The sequence below is a fragment of the Salmo salar genome, unplaced genomic scaffold (assembly GCF_965601325.2).
Source record: "Salmo salar unplaced genomic scaffold, fSalSal1 ptg000588l, whole genome shotgun sequence".
In the NCBI taxonomy this organism is placed as follows: Eukaryota; Metazoa; Chordata; class Actinopteri; order Salmoniformes; family Salmonidae; genus Salmo; species Salmo salar.
The window spans coordinates 197,253-224,487 of record NW_027675428.1 but is presented as its reverse complement, the minus strand read 5'-3'; the positions used below and the strand labels follow the sequence as shown (position 1 = coordinate 224,487).

The window sequence follows — 27,235 nt, the reverse complement described above, 5'->3', positions numbered from 1 at the left end:
ATGATCCAATATAAATGATCCAATATAAATGATCCAATATAAATGATCCAATATAAAAAACACAATTTCTAAATTTGCTACATAAGACCGAATCCAGGTGGTGAGTCACAAATGACTCAAATTGAGTAACAATGTGAAGAGAGTGGTAGAGGAAGATGGGTACAGGGTGAGGGATCCTGATAGGATGAGTAGGCAGAGACCAATAGAGTGGGATAGGAATAATATGTGCTTCAGTAAAGTGGGTTTCTTAGTATTCATAGTTGTTAACTGCTGAAATAGAATGTAGGTCACAGAAATAGAGGTTGTGGTGGCAGCTGTAGAGAAATACTTGGTATTGCAAGGTTTTACTGCAGAATATTTTAAATAGTGAAATGTGGAGAGTTTCATGAGGGCTAATAGTTGGCAGGGTCATTTTCCTTTTTCCCAATTTTGTATTACCGGACGTTCATGTCGGTAGGCTGTGACTGGCTCCACACTCCAATACATTAGGTGGCAGTGTATGCGCCTAAAAGTTGGCTACGATCCGCCAACCCAATCCCAAAGAAGAAGGTGTGGTTTACCATTTTTGACATTTACATTTTAGTCATTTAGCAGACAGAGCGACTTACAGTAGTGATCGAGAGTACTGCTTTATTGTGTTACCGGCGCTTTTCTATTACCGATCAATATGGATAGGCGAAAGCGTTCCAGAGAAGATTTACCGACCGCTGACAGTGACCATTTCAAAACCCCGGAGCAGAGCGTTTATACCGGGTTGTCGCGGGACGGGGACTTAAGGCAGTGGGATGTCGAGGACACTTGCAGATACCTGCGTCAGGAAGGTCTCGGGGCATGGGAGGAGAAATTCACAGGTTCGATTGTTGTGATCACTGTTTTGCATGTCTTCTCTAACTAGCTACATACACATGATATTTGACAGAACACTGTTTTGCATGTCTTCTCTAACTAGCTACATACACATGATATTTGACAGATCACTGTTTTGCATGTCTTCTCTAACTAGCTACATACACATGATATTTGACAGAACACTGTTTTGCATGTCTTCTCTAACTAGCTACATACACATGATATTTGACAGATCACTGTTTTGCATGTCTTCTCTAACTAGCTACATACACATGATATTTGACTGATCACTGTTTTGCATGTCTTCTCTAACTAGCTACATACACATGATATTTGACAGAACACTGTTTTGCATGTCTTCTCTAACTAGCTACATACACATGATATTTGACAGATCACTGTTTTGCATGTCTTCTCTAACTAGCTACATACACATGATATTTGACAGATCACTGTTTTGCATGTCTTCTCTAACTAGCTACATACACATGATATTTGACAGAACACTGTTTTGCATGTCTTCTCTAACTAGCTACATACACATGATATTTGACTGATCACTGTTTTGCATGTCTTCTCTAACTAGCTACATACACATGATATTTGACAGATCACTGTTTTGCATGTCTTCTCTAACTAGCTACATACACATGATATTTGACAGATCACTGTTTTGCATGTCTTCTCTAACTAGCTACATACACATGATATTTGACTGATCACTGTTTTGCATGTCTTCTCTAACTAGCTACATACACATGATGCTGCTGACCCAGCAGCAGAGTAATTGCTAAAATCAAATCAAATTGAAAAAAAAACTGTGAAATGCTGAATACAACAGGTGTAGTAGACCTTACAGTGAAATGCTGAATACAACAGGTGTAGTAGACCTTACAGTGAAATGCTGAATACAACAGGTGTAGTAGACCTCACAGTGAAATGCTGAATACAACAGGTGTAGTAGACCTTACAGTGAAATGCTGATTACAACAGGTGCAGTAGACCTCATAGTGAAATGCTGAATACAACAGGTGTAGTAGACCTCACAGTGAAATGCTGAATACAACAGGTGTAGTATACCTCACAGTGAAATGCTGAATACAACAGGTGTAGTAGACCTTACAGTGAAATGCTGAATACAACAGGTGTAGTAGACCTCACAGTGAAATGCTGAATACAACAGGTGTAGTAGACCTCACAGTGAAATGCTGAATACAACAGGTGTAGTAGACCTCACAGTGAAATGCTGAATACAACAGGTGTAGTAGACCTCACAGTGAAATGCTGAATACAACAGGTGTAGTAGACCTCACAGTGAAATGCTGAATACAACAGGTGTAGTAGACCTCACAGTGAAATGCTTACATACGAGCCCCTAACCGACAATGCGGTTTAAAAAAATACGGATAAGAATAAGAGATAAAAGTAATAAAGAGGAGCAGTAAAAAAATAACAGTACCGGTTAGTTGAGGTAGTATGTACATGTAGGTAGAGTTAATTAAAATGACTATGCATAGATGACAACAGAGAGTAGCAGTGGTGTGGAGAGGGGAGGGGGGGGCAATGCAAATAGTCTGGGTAGCCATTTGATTAGATGTTCAGGAGTCTTATGTCTTGGGGGTAGAAGCAGTTTAGAAGCCTCTTGGACCTAGACTTGGCGCTCCGGTACCATGTGGTTGCAGAGAGAACAGTCTATGACTTGAGTGGCTGGAGTCTTTGACCATTTTTAGGGCCTTCCTCTGACACCGCCTGGTATAGAGGTCCTAGATGGCAGGAAGCTTGGCCCCAGTGATGTACTGGGCCGTTCGCACTACCCTAAAGACTAATTTACATTGTCCTTTGAACTATAGTACCCTAGCTAGGCCAACTACAGTTGAAGTCGGAAGTTGACATACACTTAGATTGGAGTCATTAAAACTCGTTTTTCAACCACTCCACAAATTTCTTGTTAACAATCTATAGTTTTGGCAAGTCGGTTAGGACATCTACCTTGTGCATGACACAAGTAATTTTCCCAACAATTGTTAACAGACAGATTATTTCACTTATATTTCACTGTATCACAATTCCAGTGGGTCAGAAGTTTACATACACTAAGTTGACTGTGCCTTTTAAACAGCTTGGAAAATTCCAGAAAATGATGTCATGGCTTTAGAAGCTTCTGATAGGCTAATTGACATCATTTGACTCAATTGGAGGTGTACTTGTGGATGTATTTCAATGCCTACCTTCAAACTCAGCGCCTCTTTGCTTGACATCATGGGAAAAATCAAAAGAAATCAGCCAAGACCTCAGAAAAAAATTGTAGACCTCCACAAGTCTGGTTCATCCTTGGGAGCAATTTCCAAACGCCTGAAGGTACCACCTGTGCAAACAATAGTACGCAAGTATAAACACCATGGGACCACGCAGCCATCATACCGCTCAGGAAGGAGACGCATTCTGTCTCCTAGAGATGAATGTACTCTGGTGCGAAAAAAGTGCAAATCAATCCCAGAACAACAGCAAAGGACCTTGTGAAGATGCTGGGGGAAACGACATAACCTGAAAGGCCGCTTAGCAAGGAAGAAGCCACTGCTCCAAAATCGCCATAAAAAAAGCCAGACTACAGTTTGCAACTGCACATGGGGACAAAGATCATACTTTTTGGAGAAATGTCCTCTGGTCTGATGAAACAAAAATAGAACTGTTTGGTCATAATGAGCATCGTTATGTTTGGAGGAAAAAGGGGGAGGCTTGCAAGCCGAAGAACACCATCCCAACCGTGAAGCACGGGGGTGGCAGCATCATTTTGTGGGGGGTGCTTTGCTGCAGGAGGGACTGGTGCACTTCACAAAATAGATGGCGTCATGAGGTAGGAAAATGTGGATGTATTGAAGCAACATCTCAAGACATCAGTCAGGAAGTTAAAGCTTGGTCGCAAATTGGTCTTCCAAATGGACAATGATCCAAAGAATACTTCCAAAGTTGTGGCAGAAAGGCTTAAGGACAACAAATTCAAGATATTGGAGTGGCCATCACAAAGCCCTGACCTCATTCCTAATTAACATTTGTTGGCAGAACTGAAAAGGCGTGTGCAAGCAAGGAGGCCTACAAACCTGACTCAGTTACACCAGCTCTGTCAGGAATGGGCCAAAATTCACCCAACGTATTGTGGGAAGCTTGTGGAAGGCTACCTGAAACGTTTGACCCAAGTTAAACAATTTACAGGCAATGCTACCAAATACTAATTGAGTTTATGTAAACTTCTGACCTTCTGGGAATGTGATGAAAGAAAAAAAGCTGAAATAAATCATTCTCTCTACTATTATTCTGACATTTTACATTCTTTAAATAAAGTGGTGATCCTAACTGAATTTTTACTAGGATTAAATGGCAGGAATGGTGAAAAACTGAGTTTAAATGTATTTGGCTAAGGTGTATGTAAACTTCCGACTTCAACTGTACGTATTGTATATAGTTTTTGGTGGTGTGGTTTTTATACAAGCCCCTGAGCTTCTAACTACACCTGCACACCGTTTATTTATTCATTTTTATCTGTATTGTTGTTTTCTTTGGTGCAAAAACATTTAACTACACAGTAACAAATCCATCACCTCCAGTATACTACTGGTCTGAACATTAACATGCATCGCTTGCGGTACGGTTTTGGAAGCATAGCAGGGAGAAATAATTGTTTAAAAAAAAAAGGGTTGTGGATAGGGTTCCCACACGGCCATATTTCGTATACATGTGGGTTAACCCTAACCCGTATACATGTGGGTTAACCCTAACCCGTATACATGTGGGTTAACCCTAACCCGTATACATGTGGGTTAACCCTAACCCGTATACATGTGGGTTAACCCTAACCCGTATACATGTGGGTTAACCCTAACCCGTATACATGTGGGTTAACCCTAACCCGTATACATGTGGGTTAACCCTAACCGTATACATGTGGGTTAACCCTAACCCGTATACATGTGGGTTAACCCTAACCCGTATACATGTGGGTTAACCCTAACCCGTATACATGTGGGATAACCCGTATACATGTGGGTTAACCCGTATACATGTGGGCTAACCCGTATACATGTGGGCTAACCCGTATACATGTGGGTTAACCCGTATACATGTGGGTTAACCCTAACCCATATACATGTGGGTTAACCCGTATACATGTGGGTTAACCCTAACCCATATACATGTGGGATAACCCTAACCCATATACATGTGGGTTAACCCTAACCCATATACATGTGGGTTAACCCTAACCCGTATACATGTGGGATAACCCTAACCCATATACATGTGGGATAACCCTAACCCATATACATGTGGGATAACCCTAACCCATATACATGTGGGATAACCCTAACCCATATACATGTGGGTTAACCCTAACCCATATACATGTGGGTTAACCCATATACATGTGGGTTAACCCTAACCCATATACATGTGGGTTAACCCTAACCCATATACATGTGCACATTTGGGGAACTGATAGTATTTCTGATTTGCTTATCGCACCACCACCTGTGGAGCTTCTCAAAGTAATGTTTTCTTCACCTCAAATAGCAAGCAAACAAACGTCTGTTTTTACATCCATTGAGAATTACAATAGTTCCTCAATGTATTTTAAAAATCTTTCCAGCTCTCTTCCTTTCATTATAAAATATGCCTACCAGATTACTTCTTATCAGTGCTTGACTTGGACTGAAATAGGTTCTGGTACTCATTTTGGGTGCTGGGACTGTTTATATTGAGGTGCAGGAGCTCCACTATACTTTTGAGCTGATATTCTATAAGAGGAAGAGGAGCTCAAGCAATAGAACATTTGAGGTGCCGGTACTCAGCTCTGGGGAGCTCCTGTGTCTTTCCTCTTTCTCCATTCACCCAGTTAGTCAGACTCCAGGCACCAACCACACCAGGAATTCTCTTCAGGTATTAAATCTGAACATCTGTCGTCACCCCTGAGATGACTCCTTTGACGGGCTCTCTACTCCGAAGTTCAAAGTACAAAACTTTTGTTGTCCGGATTATTTTATTAAGGCCCACTGCAATGAATCAAAATAAGACCACTCTTGGTCACTCTGACAGTCTTGACTTTTCCCAGCACACACTTCACTATTTTCAACACCTCAAGTGGGTTTCCCAAATACTGTATGCATCCTTACTCAACAAACGCATCCCAACAGGAAGCGATTCGTTACCATTCATAGACGTATCCTTCACTCCAATTTTTGACAATTTCTTTTTTTGTTCCAGTTTGACACTACTGTTGTCCATTCAGAACATTAATCTTCATCAACCTTTGCTCGACGTGCTGCTTGATTCAAACTCAGCATTCACTTCCACCATTTTCCCCATCAGCCATCAGACTACAACAGAATAGTCTACCTGTGCTAATTAGCTAGCTGTGTCTCGAAACACCTGTGTGTAACCGGAAGACGGACACCACAAACATCTTGTTACTGAAAAATACTGCTGCAACTCTGTTAAACAGTGTCCAGTAAGTCTGTATTAAACAGTGTCCAGTAAGTCTGTATTAAACAGTGTACAGTAAGTCTGTGTTAAACAGTGTCCAGTAAGTCTGTGTTAAACAGTGTCCAGTAAGTCTGTATTAAACAGTGTCCAGTAGGTCTGTATTAAACAGTGTCCAGTAAGTCTGTATTAAACAGTGTCCAGTAAGTCTGTATTAAACAGTGTCCAGTAGGTCTGTATTAAACAGTGTCCAGTAGGTCTGTATTAAACAGTGTCCAGTAAGTCTGTATTAAACAGTGTCCAGTAACTCTGTATTTTGATGTGATATGAAAGTACTGCCTGCTGCAACTCTGTTAAAACAGTGTACAGTAAGTCTGTATTTTTCAGTTGTGAAATTATTTTGATGTGATTTATGTTTCTAGAACCGTATCGCAATCGAGAATCGATTTACGTTTAGATGGAGTATTTGGCTGTTTTGGGTTCCAGAGCCAATTCAACCTTTTAAACTGAACATATAAGGTCCTTGGACTATAAGCAGGGTGGGAAATTAACACCAGCCACCAGCTAAATGTTAGTACATTTTGGCATTGGCAGGTAGAAGGTCTAATATTTCCATCCACATTGGCAGGTGGTCACACAGCGCATTTCTGAGAATATTTTTGGGATCCAAAGCCCATTGTGTGTGTGTGTGTGTGTGTGTGTGTGTGTGTGTGTGTCAGCTCTGTAAGAGAATATTTTCAACATTACGGTGGTGAAAATGGGGTGGGGTGCAGCATAGGTTCAAACAAGAGAGTGAAATATGGAGACCTTGCCGGCTGGAACACACACTGATATCCACTACTGTCTGTCTCGATCTGTTGCGCTCTTTTCTTTGAAATCACTTTCAATCAATTTCACAACCATTCAGTAAGTGTTTTAACATTACAAAACATGTGCATGCATTTTCTGTGATTTCTTTATGAATTTTGCCCCCCAAAATGTGTCTGGTAAAATTTGGGCATCCACCAGCCACTACTGTTGGTAGACCAAAAAGTACATTTCCCACCCCGACCATAAGGCTTCTTTAATCCATTATTGGGCTAAGTAACCACCCATCCATCCCCCATCACAATCTACCCTCCTTACTTTCTCTATGGTATCTGTTAGTGCCCAGCATCAAGGTTGTTCCAGCCAAATAACTGAATTCATCTGATGAAGAAGAAGGTTGGTAGACTTGCACACAGGAAAGATGATCTGTCCTTTTTGTTTGGTTTTCCCCCACACAGAGCAACAGATAACAGGAGTGGGGTTACGATACCTCACAGAGACACATCTGGAGAATATGGGCATAAGGTATGTGTGGTGTGGTTTCAGTATGGGGTGGGGTCATTTCCGTGTTCCAATCTAATGTGCACCTTCTAATTTTGGTTGATTTGTTGTGACATATTTCTCTTAGTCAATTTCTTGAGGATTGTGATGTTCTGATTTTGGTGTCATGATTATGAACTGACTCTCTCTCTCTCTCCTCAGGCCTCTTGGCACACGGCTGCAGATTCTGCACTGCCTGAAGAAGCTGTGGCAGATTGCAGCAGAGACCAAGGTAACACAATAGAGGTTTTAGAGGCCCTCTTGGCTGCAGAGACCCAGGTTACACAATAGAGGTTTTAGAGGCCCTCTTGGCTGCAGAGACCAAGGTAACACAATAGAGGTTTTAGAGGCCCTCTTGGCTGCAGAGGCCAAGGTAACACAATAGAGGTTTTAGAGGCCCACTTGGCTGCAGAGCCCAAGGTAACACAATAGAGGTTTTAGAGGCCCTCTTGGCTGCAGAGCCCAAGGTAACACAATATAGGTTTTAGAGGACCTCTTGGCTGCAGAGACCAAGGTAACACAATAGAGGTTTTAGAGACCCTCTTGGCTGCCGAGCCCAAGGTAACACAATAGAGGTTTTAGAGGCCCTCTTGGCTGCAGAGCCCAAGGTAACACAATAGAGGTTTTAGAGGCCCTCTTGGCTGCAGAGCCCAAGGTAACACAATAGAGGTTTTAGAGGCCCTCTTGGCTGCAGAGCCCAGGGGACACAATAGAGGTTTTAGAGGCCCTCTTGGCTGCAGAGCCCAAGGTAACACAATAGAGGTTTTAGAGGCCCTCTTGGCTGCAGAGCCCAAGGTAACACAATAGAGGTTTTAGAGGCCCTCTTGGCTGCAGAGACCAAGGTAACACAATAGAGGTTTTAGAGGCCCTCTTGGCTGCAGAGCCCAGGGGACACAATAGAGGTTTTAGAGGCCCTCTTGGCTGCAGAGACCAAGGTAACACAATAGAGGTTTTAGAGGCCCTCTTGGCTGCAGAGACCAAGGTAACACAATAGAGGTTTTAGAGGCCCTCTTGGCTGCAGAGGCCAAGGTAACACAATAGAGGTTTTAGAGGCCCTCTTGGCTGCAGAGCCCAAGGTAACACAATAGAGGTTTTAGAGGCCCTCTTGGCTGCAGAGACCAGGGGACACAATAGAGGTTTTAGAGGCCCTTTTGGCTGCAGAGCCCAAGGTAACACAATAGAGGTTTTAGAGGCCCTCTTGGCTGCAGAGGCCAAGGTAACACAATAGAGGTTTTAGAGGCCCTCTTGGCTGCAGAGCCCAAGGTAACACAATAGAGGTTTTAGAGGCCCTCTTGGCTGCAGAGCACAGGGGACACAATAGAGGATTTAGAGGCCCTCTTGGCTGCAGAGCCCAAGTGTTGCTCTTTTAATCTGAATTTTCTGAAATTCTACACATTTTACTATGGGTCAGAAATACCATTTTAAAGTTTAAAGCTAGTTTCCTGCTGTTCTACATATTTGTCATTGTGCTGAGAGAAAAGTTGCAGTTTCAAAGTTAATATCCTGCAATTCTACACACTTTGCCATGGGGCTGAGTTAACATTATGCCTTGTTCTTATGCTATCTGAGTGACTCAAACATTATAACAAAATACATGGAGGCCCCAACATTTCAGATTCTCCCTGATTTGTCTATTTTTTATTTTGGTGATTGTTAGTTCTTAAATATGATCTTATTAAAAAACAATATTGCTCCACTGTCTTTTCTACATACTTTATATCTGGTTTTAGTCATTTAAGTTTACACTGAAAACGTTTGACCATCCTGAAAATGATTAGCAAAAGGGGAAACATTGACTTTGAGCCCACATAGAGAGACTGACGGACAGGGAGAGAGAGAGAATAATCCATGGGAGAGAAAATCACCTCAACCACATTGTACTTCATTTAATTTATTTATTTATTATGGTGAAAGAAGTAAAACACCCTGAGTAATAGCTGTTTTTCTATTCCATCATGTTCTCTATTCCCTGTTTTATAATGTTTTTCAATTCTATTGCAAGTGTAATGACCCTACTCTACCCACGGCCACATAACTAGAGATGCACCCTTTTCTATTCCAGAGAGGGAACAATAGAGGAAAAGTAGTATCAGCACTAAGATGTATTATTGTCTCCTGTAGGTGTTTAATGACCCCATCCATGGACATATAGAGATGCATCCTCTGTTGGTCTGTATCATCGACACCCCTCAGTTCCAGAGGCTCCGCCACATTAAGCAGCTGGGAGGAACATACTTCGTCTTCCCTGGAGCCTCCCACAACCGCTTCGAACACTCCATAGGGTATGTAGGAGTGTGTGAGTATGCACTAGCGTAGAGTACAAGTGTGGGTGCCTGAACACTCCATAGGGTATGTAGGAGTGTGTGTAAGTTTGCACTAGCATAGAGTACAAGTGTGGGTGCCTGAGCACTTCATAGTTTAAAGGTGTGTGGGCTTGACCTATAGAGGGTGTGTACACCTTTTTAAATCCATGATGCAGAGTGTAATGCGCAAATTGGGATTTAGTCTATGTGGTTTTAGAGGCGCTACCCTGCATTCAAAGTGTTTGTGTGGTGTCAGGAAAATAACCTCACACTCAACGTCAGCAAAACAAAGGAGATGATCGTGGACTTGAGGGAGCACCCCCCTATCCACATCGACGGGACAGTAGTGGAGAAGGTGTAAAGTTTTAAGTTCCTCGGCGTACACATCACGGACAAACTGAAATGGTCCACCCACACAGACAGCGTGGTGAAGAAGGCGCAATATTCAACCTCAGGAGGCTGAAGAAATTTGTCTTGTCATTGATTTGAACAGGCACAACAGAAAAATCCTTTTCAGCCTCTTCCTTAAGCTCTCAGTTCCCAGTGGTTACCTAGCAGGTTTCATGAGTTGGAAAATGGTTGTTATGGTTGTTGTGGTTGTGTGTTTCAGGGTGGGTTACCTGGCAGGTCTGCTGGTCCAGGAGTTGAATGAGAGACAACCAGAGCTCTTCATCTCCCATAGAGACATATTGTGTGTCCAGATCGCCAGTCTCTGTCACGACCTGGGTGAGTCTCACACACACACACACACACACACACACACACACACACACACATATATATATATATATATATATATATATATACACACTTTTTTCAATCTTACTGTCTCATAAATGTGATATCTCTCACTCTCCAGGTCATGGTCCTTTCTCCCATATGTTTGATGGGATGTTCATCCCTAAAGTGCGTCCAGAATCTAAGTGGAAGGTAAGACCTTTCTTTCCTCATTCTGTTTCTTTTTCGCTCTCCATGTCTGATGTTTGTGTCTATATCTTCCTGTGTTTGCTCAAAAATGTGCAGGTCACCTGTATTTGTGTGTACGCTCACCTTGTGTGTGTTGCAGCACGAGGAGGCGTCCCTGGCAATGTTTGACCACCTGGTGCGTGAGAACGCCTTAGAGCCGGTGATGAAGGAGCATGGCCTGGTCCTTCCTGATGACCTGGTCTTCATCAAGGAGCAGATTGCTGGACCACAGAACACTGTCCTTCTCAGCCAGGGAGTAAATCAGCCAGCCAGTGAGCCGGTTAGTCAATCAATCAATTTAAGAATCATGTAGGCGTGGGTTCGTTTCCCCACTTCTGACACCGATGGTAACAGAGACCGCCCGAGCGGTAGAAGTTTCGGTGAAGAGGCCCAAAGATGACGATAACAAAACAGAAAATATAAATTGGGGGTAAACTGAATAAATCAAATCATAGTAGAGCTCTCAAATGAAACCAGACCTCAATCAACGCCTGAAATCCGGCAGCATGCCATTCTGACCCTTGTTGCCTCCTCACTGAAACCTTCACCGCTGGGGCGGTAAACGTTACAATCATCTATCAGCATTAATCAGTCAACAAACATCAATCAATATTACTTCATGAATATGATTTATTTATGCTTTCTAGCAGTTAATTGTCTACGGGTTGAATTTAATTTGGAGTTTCATGCTCGGTTCTCACAGGATTCTGAGTCTGTTCTTTTTCTCTTCACAGTGGCCATATAAGGGCCGACCAGAGAAGAAGTCCTTCCTCTATGAGATTGTGGCCAACAAAAGGAACGGCATCGACGTGGACAAGTGGGACTACTTTGCCAGGTGAGTCCCCCAGTTGGAGTTTATCCCTTTTAGAAACTATGATCATTTCTGGAGTAAGCTATATTAGAGATGTAACAATACATAGGACCATTGGAGTATATTAGGAAAATAGTGCACTATGGGCAACTTTTCTTAAATTATCTTCAGGGCCTAAAATGAACACCTGCCAAATGCGGGTAGATTTTGGCATTGGCAGGTAAGATGTCTATTTCACCAGCCATGTTGGTGGGTGGTCAGGGCTCCACAGTGCAAGCATTTCACTCGCATTTGTGAATAAAAAGTATGATCACATTTACAGTGAGGGGAAAAAGTATTTGATCCCCTGCTGATTTTGTACGTTTGCCCACTGACAAAGAAAGGATCAATCTATAATTTTAATGGTAGGTTTATTTGAACAGTGAGAGACAGAATAACAACAAAAAAATCCAGAAAAACGCATGTCAAAATGTTATAAATTGATTGGCATTTTAATGAGGGAAATAAGTATTTGACCCCCTCTCAATCAGAAAGATTTCTGTCTCCCAGGTGTCTTTTATACAGGTAACAAGCTGAGATTAGGAGCACACTCTTAAAGGGAGTGCTCCTCAGCTTGTTACCTGTATAAAAGACACCTGTCCACAGAAGCAATCAATCAATCAGATTCCAAACTCTCCACCATGGCCAAGACCAAAGAGCTCTCCAAGGATGTCAGGGACAAGATTGTAGACCTACACAAGGCTGGAATGGGCTACATGACCATCGCCAAGCAGCTTGGTGAGAAGGTGACAACAGTTGGTGTGATTATTCGCAAATGGAAGAAACACAAAAGAACTGTCAATCTCCCTCGGCCTGGGGCTCCATGCAAGATCTCACCTCGTGGAGTTGCAATGATCATGAGAACGGTGAGGAATCAGCTCAGAACTACACGGGAGGATCTTTTCAATGATTTCAAGGCAGCTGGGACTATAGTCACCAAGAAAACAATTGGTAACACACTACGCCGTGAAGGACTGAAATCCTGCAGCGCCCGCACGGTCCCCCTGCTCAAGAAAGCACATATACATGCCCGTCTGAAGTTTGCCAATGAACATCTGAATGATTCAAAGGACAACTGGGTGAAAGTGTTGTGGTCAGATGAGACCAAAATGGAGCTCTTTGGCATCAACTCAACTCGCCGTGTTTGGAGGAGGAGGAATGCTGCCTATGACCCCAAGAACACCATCCCCACCGTCAAACATGGAGGTGGAAACATTATGCTTTGGGGGCGTTTTTCTGCTAAGGGACAGGACAACTTCACCGCATCAAAGGGACGATGGACGGGGCCATGTACCGTCAAATCTTGGGTGAGAACCTCCTTCCCTCAGCCAGGGCATTGAAAATGGGTCGTGGATGGGTATTCCAGCATGACAATGACCCAAAACACACGGCCAAGGCAACAAAGGAGTGGCTCAAGAAGAAGCACATTAAGGTCCTGGAGTGGCCTAGCCAGTCTCCAGACCTTAATCCAATAGAAAATCTGTGGAGGGAGCTGAAGGTTCGAGTTGCCAAACGTCAGCCTCGAAACCTTAATGACTTGGAGAAGATCTGCAAAGAGGAGTGGGACAAAATCCCTCCTGAGATGTGTGCAAACCTGGTGGCCAACTACAAGAAACATCTGACCTCCGTGATTGCCAACAAGGGTTTTGCCACCAAGTACTAAGTCATGTTTTGCAGAGGGGGTCAAATACTTATTTCCCTCATTAAAATGCTAATCAATTTATAACATTTTTGACATGTGTTTTTCTGGTTTTTTTGTTGTTGCTATTCTGTCTCACATATGATTTGGAACAGTATTTGCAAATGTACACAGCTTGTCCTTCTACATTAGCTGCAGTGAAATGTCTCCACACATCAGATAGTGCCTGTGGCCTTTTCCTGTGAAGATTAGAAAAACATGAGTAAAAGAACAACAAATACAATTCCATATACAGATAAATAATTAAGTAGTTAGATTAAACAACTCATTTGTCAGATAAATGTTTTAAAATGAAACATGTATGAAAACAGCTGAATTAACAGGCTCAAGCTAAAACCCACATAGTAGCAATAACTAGCAGAAATTGTTAACAAGTTAGAAATGATTTAAACACACTTTGATGTAGGCTACTATTTACTAGTTAACCAAAAATAATCTGTCATAAAATATATTCACCCCACCCAGTATTGTAATCAAAACTTACCAGAAAGCATGTAGTCCTTGGCTCAGACAGTGTAGTAGTGTGGGCTCAATAGCATCTCATTAGAGTACCAGATCTTGAGAATCAGCTGTACATGTGATGGAAGAATGCACTGTGCATGCAGAGGGTTGCAATTCCATTGAATTGGGGATAGTTTAACCAAAATATGCCACAAGACCTAGAATTGCCTAATGTGTATCCCATAAAAAAGGTTCACTGTTATAAAATAACTTTTTTTTAATGAATTTAAGCAAAATTCCCGGGCTTAACTTCCCATGGAAAAATTCCGGGAAAGTTTCCGACCCTTTGCAACCCTAGTCTCGAGGAAATGCATAAACATTTACATTTTGTTTAGTGAGATCTTTTTTTTACATAAATGACAACAAGAACATTGAAATTATTATTTATTTTTATTTTTAAACAACATTTTAACATAATGGATACATCAAAAACAGTTTGACAGGTAAAGGAAAACCCAGACAAAACCAACAGAGACTCCCTCACTTTCTCACCCCACAGGGACTGCTTCCACCTGGGTATCCAAAATAACTTTGACTACCGTCGCTTTCTCAAGTTTGCCCGTGTGTGTGAGGTGGACGGGAAGAAGCACATCTGCACCCGAGACAAGGTAAATGCTTCAGCTTGGCCCTCGATTACACCTCCCATTCATTCCCTTCATTTATGTTTTCCTTCAACTTTTCATTATTGGTAAAGTAGTTAGGGATTAACCTAGTTTAGTGGTGATATCCATGTGTGTTGTCCACATACAGGAAGTGGGTAATCTGTATGACATGTTCCACACACGCAACTGCCTGCATAGAAGAGCCTACCAGCACAAGGTGGGCAACATCATAGAGACAATGTAAGTACTCTCACCTCAGCAGGTGTTTTAATATAGGTAACTGCCAAAATAGAGTAAACACCAACACAGTATCTTAATAGGCTGTTGGGCCACTACGAGCCAGAACAGCTTCAATGCACCTCGGCATAGTTTCTAAGTGTCTGGAAGTCAATTGGAGGGATGCGACACCATTCTTCCACAATAAATTCTATCATTTGTTGTTTTGTTGATTGTGGTGGAATATCCCATAAGTGTTCAATTGGGTTGAGATCTGGTGACTGAGACAGCCATGGCATATGGTTTACATCATGTTCATGCTCATCAAACCATTCAGTGACCACTCATGCCCTGTGTGTGGGGGTATTTGTATCTTGTATTTATTATGGATCCAAGGCGGCGGCTACTCTTCCTGGGGTCTGACAAAATGAAGGCAGTTATACAATTTTAAAAACATTACAATACATTCGTTACAGAATTCACACCGAGTGTTCAGGCCTTTACTCCACTACTACACATCTACAACACACTGAGTGTTCAGGCCTTTACTCCACTACTACACATCTACAACACACTGAGTGTTCAGGCCTTTACTCCACTACTACACATCTACAACACACTGAGTGTTCAGGCCTTTACTCCACTACTACACATCTACAACGAAAAATCTGTTATCTTGTGTATGTGCCTATTTCACACTCCCCGCTGTTCCATAAGGTGTGTTTTTATCAGCTGTTTAAATCTGATTCTACTGCTGCATCAGTTACCTGATGTGGAATAGAGTTCCATGTAGTCATGGCTCTATGTAGTACTGTGCTCCTCCCATAGTCTGTTCTGGACTTGGGCACTGTGAAGAGACCTCTGGTGGCATGTCTTGTGGGGTATGTATGGGTGTCTGAGCTGTGTGCCAGTAGTTTAAACAGACCTCTGGTGGCATGTCTTGTGGGGTATGTATGGGTGTCTGAGCTGTGTGCCAGTAGTTTAAACAGACCTCTGGTGGCATGTCTTGTGGGGTATGTATGGGTGTCTGAGCTGTGTGCCAGTAGTTTAAACAGACCTCTGGTGGGGTATGTATGGGTGTCTGAGCTGTGTGCCAGTAGTTTAGACAGACCTCTGGTGGCATGTCTTGTGGGGTATGTATGGGTGTCTGAGCTGTGTGCCAGCAGTTTAGACAGACAGCTCGGTGCATTCAACATGTCAATACTTCTCGGTACCTTCAGCTTGTCAACACCTCTTACAAAAACAAGTAATGAGGAAGTCAATCTCTCTTCCATGAGATTGACATGCATATTATTAATTTTAGCTCTCTGTGTACATCCAAGGGCCAGCCGTGCTGCCCTGTTCTGAGCCAACTGCAATTTTCCCAAGTCCCTCTTTGTGGCACCTGACCACACGACTGAACAGTAGTCCAGGTGCGACAAAACCAGGGGAAGAAAATGTCTCAGGTTTTTGCCTGCCAAATGAGTTCTGTTATACTCACAGACACCATTCAAACACTTTTAGAAACTTTAGGGTGTTTTCTATCCATATATAATAAGTATATGCATATTCTAGTTACTGGGTAGGATTAGTAACCAGATTAAATCGGGTACGTTTTTTTATCCAGCCGTGAAAATACTGCCCCCTAGCCCCAACAGGTTGACAGCATGCCACTGCCTTTACTCAAAGCCTAACCCTAACCCTTTACTCAAAGCCAGTGACATGTCATTAGTAAAGATCGAAAAAACAGCTGCCCTGGGGAATTCCTGCTTCTACCTGGATTATGTTGGAGAGGCTTCCATTAAAGAACCCCCTCTGTGTTCTGTTAGACAGGTAACTCTTTATCCACATTATAGCAGGGGGTGTAAAGCCATAACACATACGTTTTTCCATCAGCAGACTATGATCGATAATGTCAAAATCTGCACTGAAGTCTCACAACACAATCATTTCCTCATCAATTTCTCTCAGCCAATCATCAGTCATTTGTGTAAGTGCTGTGCTTGTTGAGTGTCCCTATGAGCGTGCTGAAAGTCTGTCAATTTGTTTACTGTGAAATAGCATTGTATCTGGTCAAACACTATTTTTACAGAAGTTTACTAAGGGTTGGTAACGGGCTGATTGGTCGGCTATTTTAAAAAGTAAAGGGGGCTTTACTATTCTTAGGTAGCGGAATGACTTTAACTTCCCTCCAGGCCTAAGGGCACACACTTTCTAGTAGGGTCAAATTGAAGATGTGTCAACATCATCCCCTGTTATCCACAGTACTTCCATCCAAGTTGTCAGACCTCAGTGGCTTGTCATTGTTGATAGACAACAATAATTTGTTCACCTCTTCCACACTCACTTTAAGGAATTCAAAAGAATAATTATTGTTGTTTCATAATTTGTCAGATATACTTGGATGTGTAGTGTCAGCGTTTGTTGCTGGCATGTTATGCCTAAATTTGCTAATCTTGCCAATGGAAAAAAATCATTAATGTAGTTGGCAATATCAGTTGGTTGTGTGATGAATGAGCCATCTGTTTCAATGAATTATGGTGCTGAGTTTGCCTTTTTCCCAGAATTTAATTCAATGTGCTCCAAAGCTTTTTACTATCATTCTTTTATTTTATTTATCTTGGTTTCAAAGTGTGGTTTCTTCTAACCAAACCCTGAGAGACATGATATCTGGATCCATGTTAAACTAACCTCTAACCCAATCCTGAGAGACATGATATCTGGATCCATGTTAAACTAATCTCTAACCCAATCCTGAGAGACATGCTATCTGGATCCATGTTAAACTAACGTCTAACCCAATCCTGAGAGACATGATATCTGGATCCATGTTAAACTAACCTCTAACCCAATCCTGAGAGACATGATATCTGGATCCATGTTAAACTAACCTCTAACCCAATCCTGAGAGACATGATATCTGGATCCATGTTAAACTAACGTCTAACCTGAGAGACATGATATCTGGATCCATGTTAAACTAACCTCTAACTCAATCCTGAGAGACATGATATCTGGATCCATGTTAAACTAACCTCTAACCCAATCCTGAGAGACATGATATCTGGATCCATGTTAAACTAACCTCTAACCCAATCCTGAGAGACATGATATCTGGATCCATGTTAAACTAACCTCTAACCCAACCCTGAGAGACATGATATCTGGATCCATGTTAAACTAACCTCTAACCCAATCCTGAGAGACATGATATCTGGATCCATGTTAAACTAACCTCTAACCCAATCCTGAGAGACATGATATCTGGATCCATGTTAAACTAACCTCTAACTCAACCCTGAGAGACATGATATCTGGATCCATGTTAAACTAACCTCTAACCCAATCCTGAGAGACATGATATCTGGATCCATGTTAAACTAACCTCTAACCCAATCCTGAGAGACATGATATCTGGATCCATGTTAAACTAACCTCTAACCCAACCCTGAGAGACATGATATCTGGATCCATGTTAAACTAACCTCTAACCCAACCCTGAGAGACATGATATCTGGATCCATGTTAAACTAACCTCTAACCCAACCCTGAGAGACATGATATCTGGATCCATGTTAAACTAACCTCTAACCCAACCCTGAGAGACATGATATCTGGATCCATGTTAAACTAACCTCTAACCCAATCCTGAGAGACATGATATCCCTCCCAAGCTTCATTATGGACCCCTCATGTCTCCTTTGTAACTAATGTTCCTATACTCTGAGTATAACAATGTTCAACGTTTACCCCAGGATCCAAGAGTGTGCAAAGCTGTCATCAAGGCAAAGGGCGGCTACTTTGAAGAATCTCAAATATAAAATATATTTTGATTTGTTTAATATTTCTTAATTTTGATGTCTTCATTATCATTCTACAAAGTAGAAAACAAAGGGAAAAACCCTGGAATGAGTAGGTGTGTCCAAACTTTGGACTGGTACTGTATATCTGTTTTATTTCCTATCTTTTATACATTCATACAGGTTCTCAGAAATTTCGTTTTTTTTCTGCTGTATGTTATATGTTGAAAATGAGATGTTATATTGTCTTTTTTCAGGATCACAGAGGCCTTTATCAAGGCGGACCCCCACATCCAGATTCAAGGTTCAGGGGGAAAGATGTTCACCATCTCCACAGCAATAGACGACATGGAGGCCTACACTAAACTCACTGGTCCGTTCAACCCCATAGAAATATAAAGTGTACAATGGCTCTGGTCTGTTCTACTTACCCAGACAACCAGAGCTTTGAGAGTTTTATGCGTCAAGGCTGTCCAAACAGGCTGGGTTTGCCATACCTGTTTTTTTTGTGTGGTACATTCCTGTCCATACAATTACTGCTGGCTTTGGTTTGCATGATTACCTATCATCTTCCCACGCTCCTTATCACCTTGTCTCTCCCTCTCCCCTGTCTCTCTCCCTCTCTCCTCCCTTCCCCTGTAGACCATGTGATTGAGCAGATTCTGTACTCGTCGTCCTCTGAGCTGGCTGAGGCCAGAGAGATCCTCCAAAACATCACCTGCAGACGCCTCTACAAGTGTGTGGGAGAGACACAGGCTGAGAAGCGCGTGGAGGTTTCACAGGTGTGTGTGTGCGTGTGTTTGGAGAGAGGATATCCTTCCAGGGCTTACTAGCGGAGCTTTCTACGAGATTCATATTATGTGCCTCCAGGGGCGAAAATCTGATATCCACTTTGGAGGGGACAATTACATGAGATTTTCTCAAGAGCCATTCCTGAGGGGGACACCAAAAGTAGTGCTGTAACACATAGCCTACATTGTAATATGGTAAATGTATATTGAGGAACCAAAGAAATAAGGTGTTTGCCGTACTCCTAACTACCGGTACCCAAAACTACACAACTAATCACAACAGCAATACCATTGCCTTTAACAAATCTTAGTTCAGTCACCAGTTTAAGTTGAGAGTGGGGGTATCCATGGCATTTTCCAATTATGTTCCTATTTTACAAGTCAAACAAATTGAGAACCTTTCATAATGTTGCCAAACAAAGACTCAACAAACTTACCTGAGACTCCCTGTCTCTGCCAGTCTGTCCCTGCATATCTGTCCCCAACTCTGCTATCTGTGTGCCATCTGTTGCCTGCTCTGCCTAATGACATCATTGTGAAACATTTCCATTAGAATTTCATTTCTTTCTTATGAACATTTTATCAACTAGTCTGAGATATTAGGCTACTAGGGTTCTTACTTTGCGTTTTGGTGTATTGAAAAATACTCTGATGTCCGTCTTTTATTTTTCTGCCATTTTTCTACCTGGCTGGCTGGCTGGCTGGCTACACACACAGTGTGTAGGTTATTTACAGTAGGAGATGGGCTTCTATCATCTTCAATCATTCTATTTGGGCTTCGATCTAAAAGGTAGCTAGCAAATGTGAAACAGATTAAAATGACAAGAGTTGACAGCTGTATGAGTTCACCATTTACACAACATATGCTGCAACCTTTTGTAATTTTAATAGTTTGTTTCATATTGGCTGGCTTCCAACAATAGCTGAATTTGCAAAGCTAGCGAGCACCAATTCAGTTTCAGTGGTGTTTGCTATAATCTTTGCTACCCGGGTTAAATAAAGGTGAAATAAAATAAATAAATAAAAGTTCCCTTGCGACAATTTAGCTTTTGCAACGAGACCATTAAATATATTTAAGACAATGGTAGAAGAGAGTGTAGTTCTGTTCAGTTTGGACTTCAGTTTATCGCTAACCTTATCACAGGGACTTTGAAGCAGTAACTTACATCATCTGCATGCTGATTCCATCTTTGACGAGGCCACATAAATGGAATTGGTACTAGCTAGCTTAATAGTTAATATTTGCGCGCTAGCTCTGCATATTCAGCTAGTGTGTGTGCACGCGATTGACTGGATGAACCTCACGGCAGTTACGTGCATTGAGTGCCTTTCAGACAGTAGATACGACCTCTCTGTTACCTAGCAAGCTAAGGAACTGGCAATGGATCAAACCATTGTGAGGCAAAGGGCGGGGGTGTCGCAATCTTTTGAAACTTAAAAACGCGCTATTAAGTGTCTATAATCAGCACAATTGCTTTCATTGCGTATTATGAATATTATTTAAATGACATAGTTATGTTTCAGTGATATATTGGGGGGGACAAATCATATTTTTCCCAGGATGGGGGGGTCGTGATTTCCGCCCCTGTGTGCCTCTCATCCTCGTCTTCTCTTCCCCCAGGAAAAGCTCCTGGACTGGGCAGGCTGTGTGGCGAGGTCCAGGCCTCAGAATGACCTTCAAAATGTTACTCTGCAGCCAGGGGACTTTGTTGTCCATGTGAGTGTCCAGTCTTTTCACCTCAATCAGGGAACTGATTGAATACATTTTACCATACCATCCCCCCCGCCTTCTCTATAGGTAACCCTTTGTTACCAGTTGCTCTGTTGAAAATGGGTATCTCTTTGCATGTCCATCTCTCCTCCCTATCTTTCTCTCCATCAGATCATCAACATGGACTGGGGTATGAAGGAGAAGAACCCCATCAACAACATGCGTTTCTACTGTAAGAACGACCCAACCAAAGCTTACCAGATCAGCAAGGACCAGGTCACTACTTCAATGCACTTACGTATACCTATTTTAGAATTATCCAATAATCTTTGGAGCTTGGAAACATGATATAAGGCAATTGTTGTTCCTGTAGGTGTCCAAGCTGCTGCCAGAAAGGTTTGCTGAGCAGCTTATCAGGGTCTACTGTAAGAAGACTGATGAGAGGACCATGGAGGCAGCTAAGAAGAACTTTGTCCAGTGGTGTATGGATATGAACTTCTCCAAACCTCAGGTCAGGAGGCCTCGCTCTTTCCTTTATATATCATTTTACCTCAAGCTTTTAGCGTTTTTACATTGTGTGGGGAAGATGACAGTGCAAGGCCAAGCCAGCTAGCTATCACTATCTTACCTGCACCACACAGAGTATTTTCCCAATGTTTAAAATTTACACTGGTATCCCTGTGTGTTTGTGTTCACATTTGTTTAGGATGGAGATGTGATTGCACCAGAGCTCACCCCTCTTAAGGCAAGCTGGGCACACAACAATGACACTGAGGATAATGAGGGGAGGAAGAGGCTGGGCCACTGAGGATAATGAGGGGAGGAAGAGGCTGGGCCACTGAGGATAATGAGGGGAGGAAGAGGCTGGGCCACTGAGGATAATGAGGGGAGGAAGAGGCTGGGCTGCAATCAATGATGACCAGACTCTTTTAAGAGGAAGATGAGAAACAACAGAGAATCCTTCTGTTTACGGCAGTGGTTACCAATCATGGTCTTTGAGGGCCACAGGGTATGCAAGGTTTTGTTCCAACCCAGCACTAACACACTTGGTTCAGCTAATCTAGGTCATTAAGATGAACTGACTAGCTGAATCAGGTGTGTTCACGATGGGTTGGAACAAAAGCCTGCACACCCTGTTGCTCCCTAGGACCAGGGGTTGGTGACCACCACCTCAAGAAAATGTGAGTCAGGCTTTCGAAAGAAGTCACTTTACTCAGGGTTCTGTTCACTCTGATTCAGTTTTCCAGGGATTAGATCATGTAGTCTTTCTTTTATTTACTTTTGATGTTTTATTTCAAGCGTACATTTTAGGTTTGGTTATCTTAACGTTATGCTATTTCATGATAAGATAAGTGTAGGAGTATGTGAGTATACATACCTGTTCTCCCAGGCTATGCATGTTGACGTGCCACTATCACACATGGCTCTTTCAGATAGCCAAGCAACGACTTTTACATATTTATCCATCCTGGTGGAAGTTACTCTTTGGACAATCATGCTTTACCTTGTAATACTCCCAAAGCTGAATGGGAACTTATCCTTGGTGTTATATTGATCAACATGCAAACAAACAGGTAACCGTTGTTTGTGTTTCAGGGCATTGTCTTTCTTTTATGCATGGTTTCTACGCTGTTTTAGTTGTTATATACCCAGCTACCATAGTTAGCCTGGTCATGCATATCTACAGTATCTAGACTAAAGTAGGAGTTGGCTAAGCACATACAGATCAAAGATCAGGGTACAATGTAGCTTAATTATCTTCAGAAAAGCCACCACTTTAACTGACAAACAATGTTAAGTTATCATATTATCTTTGTTTTCATCCATGTACCCTACTGAGGCAAGCAGCTATCTGTCTAGTGTTTGGTATCATTTGGGAGTCTCGTTATCTTCATTTAAACAACATGAACACAATGTTTACCCTAAAGTCTGCCTCGATGAGCCCACAGCTGTTGATCAGACAGACATGTTTGTTGATTTAAGTTATGCACTTTGTTTTAAATAAATAATATAATTTTGAATGAAAGACTAATGAGGTGGAGAGTCTCACTTTTTGAAGGGTTTTGTAATACAGAATGTAACCGGCCACATCTGCGAAATACAACCCTCTTCTCTGCCTGGCTATCTGAGTTCTGTTTCCTTAGAACTTTGTGTAGAAGACAGCTCTAGCATCCTGAATCCTCAATTTAACCATTATAGGGGTGAACAGAAAACAAATCTCGGTTAACCCAGAACAAAAATCTTGCGTTATTTGATCAGCTGCGTGATTTAGTTCTGGGTCCATACCTATTAGAAATTGGGAGTTCCGGTTTGCGAAGTCTCCACCTCACAAAAGGAAACTCTCAGCCGTAAACCAGATGTAACCTGGATATAGACGTTCCATAAATCGGCATGCGAAAGTGAGTAGATTACCTTGAAAACAATGGTCAGGCATCTTGGACGCAGTTTCCAGTTATTATTCCTCAGTGGAATTACTGCTGCTCCTTATACCAGAGACGGAAGAGGAAGCTGAGACATCCGACTCAATGTTTTCTGATCGGGGCGGGGCCACTCTGGTCTGCTTATTGCCCCTGACCCGCAGAGGTATCCCTGTGTGCTAACACTTACACAGACCGAGACCTTGGGGGGGGTCTATGGTAAACGGCTTGAGTCGTTCATCTTAGGTTATACTATGCATTCCATCCCGTTGTGAGAGGGTCAGTGCTGTCTGGGTTCCTTGGGACATTCCTACCCTAAACCTTAACCCCTAACCTTAACCCTTACCTTAACAATGCTGCTCGCTCAATAGGCCTATTTGGAAGTTGATAACTTGGTAGCCTACAGACAGAATAATCTTCTCTTTTCAGCAGGATCCATTTGCTTTCCAACCTGCAATTGTATTTGAAATATTGCGAAAGCCCTGTTGTAGCTGCATCACTGACAGATTTGCCACATGTTCCCAACTTGTAGGCATGCCTTGTGATTGGGCTACACACAATCCACAGCTATTTTTTTAAATAAGCTATTGATCCTCTCTGGCTAAATTACAGGCCTACTCCTGGTGTAGTAATCTGAATGATTTCATTTCTTTCTGAACAGACAGAAGTAATCTATCACTTAGGCAAATGTATTTTAATGTATCGGGTGCTGCACCAACTCAAGCACCCTTCCTGCGGGGCTATGATTCTATAAGGAAATAAATGATTAAGTGCAACTGCTGGAGAGATAAGAGTTGCAGGCTCGTTTCTATCAGAGCAGAGAGAGAGAGGGAGATTATAGAAACTGAATCTCCTAGTTCTCCCACCACAGCAATGGCCACTCCTTGGTCTATATAAAGTTGTGGCCAAAACTTTTGAGAATGACATAAATATAAATTTTCATAAAGTCTGCTGCCTCAGTTTGTATGATGGCAATTTGCATGTACTCTAGAATGTTATGAAGAGTGATCAGATGAATTGCAATTAATTGCAAAGTCCCTCTTTGCCATGCAAATGAACTGAATTCCCCCCCCAAAATTCCACTGCATTTCAGCCCTGCCACAAAAGGACCAGCTGACATCATGTCAGTGATGCTCTCGTTAACACAGGTGTGAGTGTTGACGAGGACAAGGCTGGAGATCACTCTCTCATGCTGATTGAGTTTGAATAACAGACTGGAAGCTTCAAAAGGAGGCTGGTGCTTGGAATCATTGTTCTTCCTTTGTCAACTAGGGTTAACTGCAAGGAAACACGTGCCGTCATCATTGCTTTGCACAAAAAGGGCTTCACAGGCAAGGATATTGTTGCCAGTAAGATTGCACCTAAATCAACCATTTATCGGATCATCAAGAACTTCAAGGAGAGCGGTTCAATTGTTGTGAAGAAGGCGAAGGGCAGCAAAGAACCACTTCTCTCATGGAAAAACATCAGGGACAGACTGATATTCTGCAAAAGGTACAGGGATTGGACTGCTGAGAACTGAGGTAAAGTCATTTTCTCTGATGAATCTCCTTTCCGATTGTTTGGGGCATCCGGAAAAAAGCTTGTCTGGAGAAGACAAGGTGAGCGCTACCATCAGTCCTGTGTCATGCCAACAGTAAAGCATCCTGAGACCATTCATGTGTGGGGTTGTTTCTCAGCCAAGGGAGTGGGCTCACTCACAATTTTTCCTAAGAACACAGCCATGAATAAAGAATGATACCAACACATCCTCCGAGAGCAACTTCTCCCAACCATCCAGGAACAGTTTGGTGACGAACAATGCCTTTTCCAGCATGATGGAGCACCTTGCCATAAGGCATAAGTGATAACTAAGTGTCTCGGAGAACAAAACATCGATATTTTGGGTCCATGGCACGGAAACTCCCCAGACCTTAATCCCATTGAGAACTTGTGGTCAATGCTCAAGAGGCAAATCCTGGCAAATGGTTTCCGGAACGAATCAGTCCAAAACTGAGAGGTGCTGGATCCTGTGCTGGCAGGATCCTGTGCTGGCAGGATCCTGTGCTGCTGGATCCTGTGCTGCTGGATCCTGTGCTGCTGGATCCTGTGCTGCTGGATCCTGTGCTGACAAGATCCTGTGCTGACAAGATCCTGTGCTGACAAGATCCTGTGCTGACAAGATCCTGTGCTGCTGGATCCTGTGCTGCTGGATCCTGTGCTGGCAGGATCCAGCAAAAATGAAGCACTGCTATCGGCTGCCTAGGCTAGTTCACCCCATGGTGAAACTAGCACTCCTATAGATCTGAAATAATTGGATGGTGAAACTTGCACTCCTGTAGATCTGAAATAATTGGATGGTGAAACTTGCACTCCTATAGATCTAAAATAATTGGATGGTGAAACTTGCCAGTCAATCAGAAATGCAAGTTGAAGCAATTTGGGAATTTTTGAAAGTGAGGACAATCCTTGTCCTGCAATGGAAAGAATGTATACTTGAAAAAATTGATTTAGAAAGAAATAGGCATTTTGAATTAAACGTAGAGTGGAGCTTAGGGGTCCATCTTACCTTCAAAAAATATTCAGCAGTCATAATGTTCCACTGTCAGGAGAGTCATGACAGTCCCCATCTGGTGGGTTCAACCTTGGAAGGATTCTGCAAGTTGCAACCCACCATAAAAATGACCACGGGATGTCCTGGTTGTGTATCATCATTGCGGTCCCCCTCTGGTGGTTTGCCCTAGCCTCCTCTCGGTACCGCTCCAGCCTGTCCCGCATCTGGAGAACGTACTGGACAATCCCCTGTCCTGAGGTAGCTACTGGGGAACCTTCCCAGCACTTCTTCAGCAGGTCCAGTGGTCCCTGCACTGGCCATCCATAGAGGAGTTCGAATGGTGAGAAACCTGTCGATGCCTGAGGCACCTCCCTGTAAGCAAAAAGCAGAAAGGGTAACCACTTATCCCAGTCTTTACCAGTGTCAGCCACAAACTTCCTCAGCATATTCTTGAGCGTTTGATTGAATCTCTCTACAAGCCCATCCGTTTGGGGATGGTAGGGAGTGGTCCTCAAGCCTTTAATGCCCAGCTGTCGGTGGAGTTGAACCATCAGTCGTGAAGTGAAGTTTGTGCCTTGGTCCGTCAGGATTTCATCTGGGATTCCTACACGAGAAAAGAGCTGAACAAGAGCACTGATTATTTTTGGAGTGGTTATGGAACGGAGTGGGAAGGCTTCTGGGAACCGGGTGGCATAGTCACAGATCACCAATATATACTGGTAACCTGCACTACTCTTCTCCAAGGGTCCAACAATGTCCATTGCAATTCTCTTGAATGGGGTAGAGATAACTGGCAGTGAACATAGAGGAGCCCGGTCAGACCTACGGACAGCACTGGTTTTCTGTCACGTGGGGCATGTTTTGCAGTATGTTTGTACATCAGTATACATGGAGGGCCAAAAGAAATGGGAGCCTAGCCTAAGATAGGTCTTATGTTGCCCTAGATGGCCTGCCCATGGAACTGTATGTGCAAGGTTGAGAACAAGTGGTCTACATGTAGATGGCACCACTAACTTCCTGCTATCTGCTTCTGACCCAAGGTAGAGTATGTGGTTGTCTACTGTGTATATTCCCCCACATGAAGATTGGCTGTCCCCAGCTAAGGCCTTATCAAATAAACCTTTCAAGGTTGCATCAGACTTCTGCAGTGTAGCAAAATTTTGTGGAACTTCCCATTGCACTTCTAACCCAGACACATCAGC

At 42.7% G+C, this 27,235-nt stretch overlaps 1 protein-coding gene across 1 annotated transcript; it reads left to right on the top strand.

Moving 5' to 3' along the window:
• Positions 1-544: 544 nt before the first annotated feature.
• Positions 545-22,368, top strand: LOC145876428 (deoxynucleoside triphosphate triphosphohydrolase SAMHD1-like). The gene is made up of 16 exons (XM_082972200.1): positions 545-851; positions 7,584-7,650; positions 7,828-7,897; positions 9,787-9,947; positions 10,579-10,694; positions 10,828-10,898; positions 11,035-11,214; positions 11,669-11,769; positions 14,484-14,592; positions 14,735-14,826; positions 18,839-18,954; positions 19,224-19,363; positions 20,994-21,089; positions 21,255-21,359; positions 21,457-21,594; positions 21,790-22,368. The coding sequence occupies exons 1-16, from the start codon at positions 668-670 to the stop codon at positions 21,889-21,891; spliced, it is 1,848 nt and encodes a 615-aa protein (XP_082828326.1). The 5' UTR covers positions 545-667; the 3' UTR covers positions 21,892-22,368.
• Positions 22,369-27,235: the final 4,867 nt, after the last annotated feature.

Excerpts from the sequence above, each read along its gene's own strand:
- LOC145876428 (XM_082972200.1), top strand. The coding sequence starts at position 668 with ATGGATAGGCGAAAGCGTTCCAGAGAAGATTTACCGACCGCTGACAGT. Across the intron at positions 852-7,583 it reads ATGGGAGGAGAAATTCACAG|AGCAACAGATAACAGGAGTG; the intron begins GTTCGATTGTTG and ends TCCCCCACACAG. Across the intron at positions 18,955-19,223 it reads GGCCTACACTAAACTCACTG|ACCATGTGATTGAGCAGATT; the intron begins GTCCGTTCAACC and ends CTTCCCCTGTAG.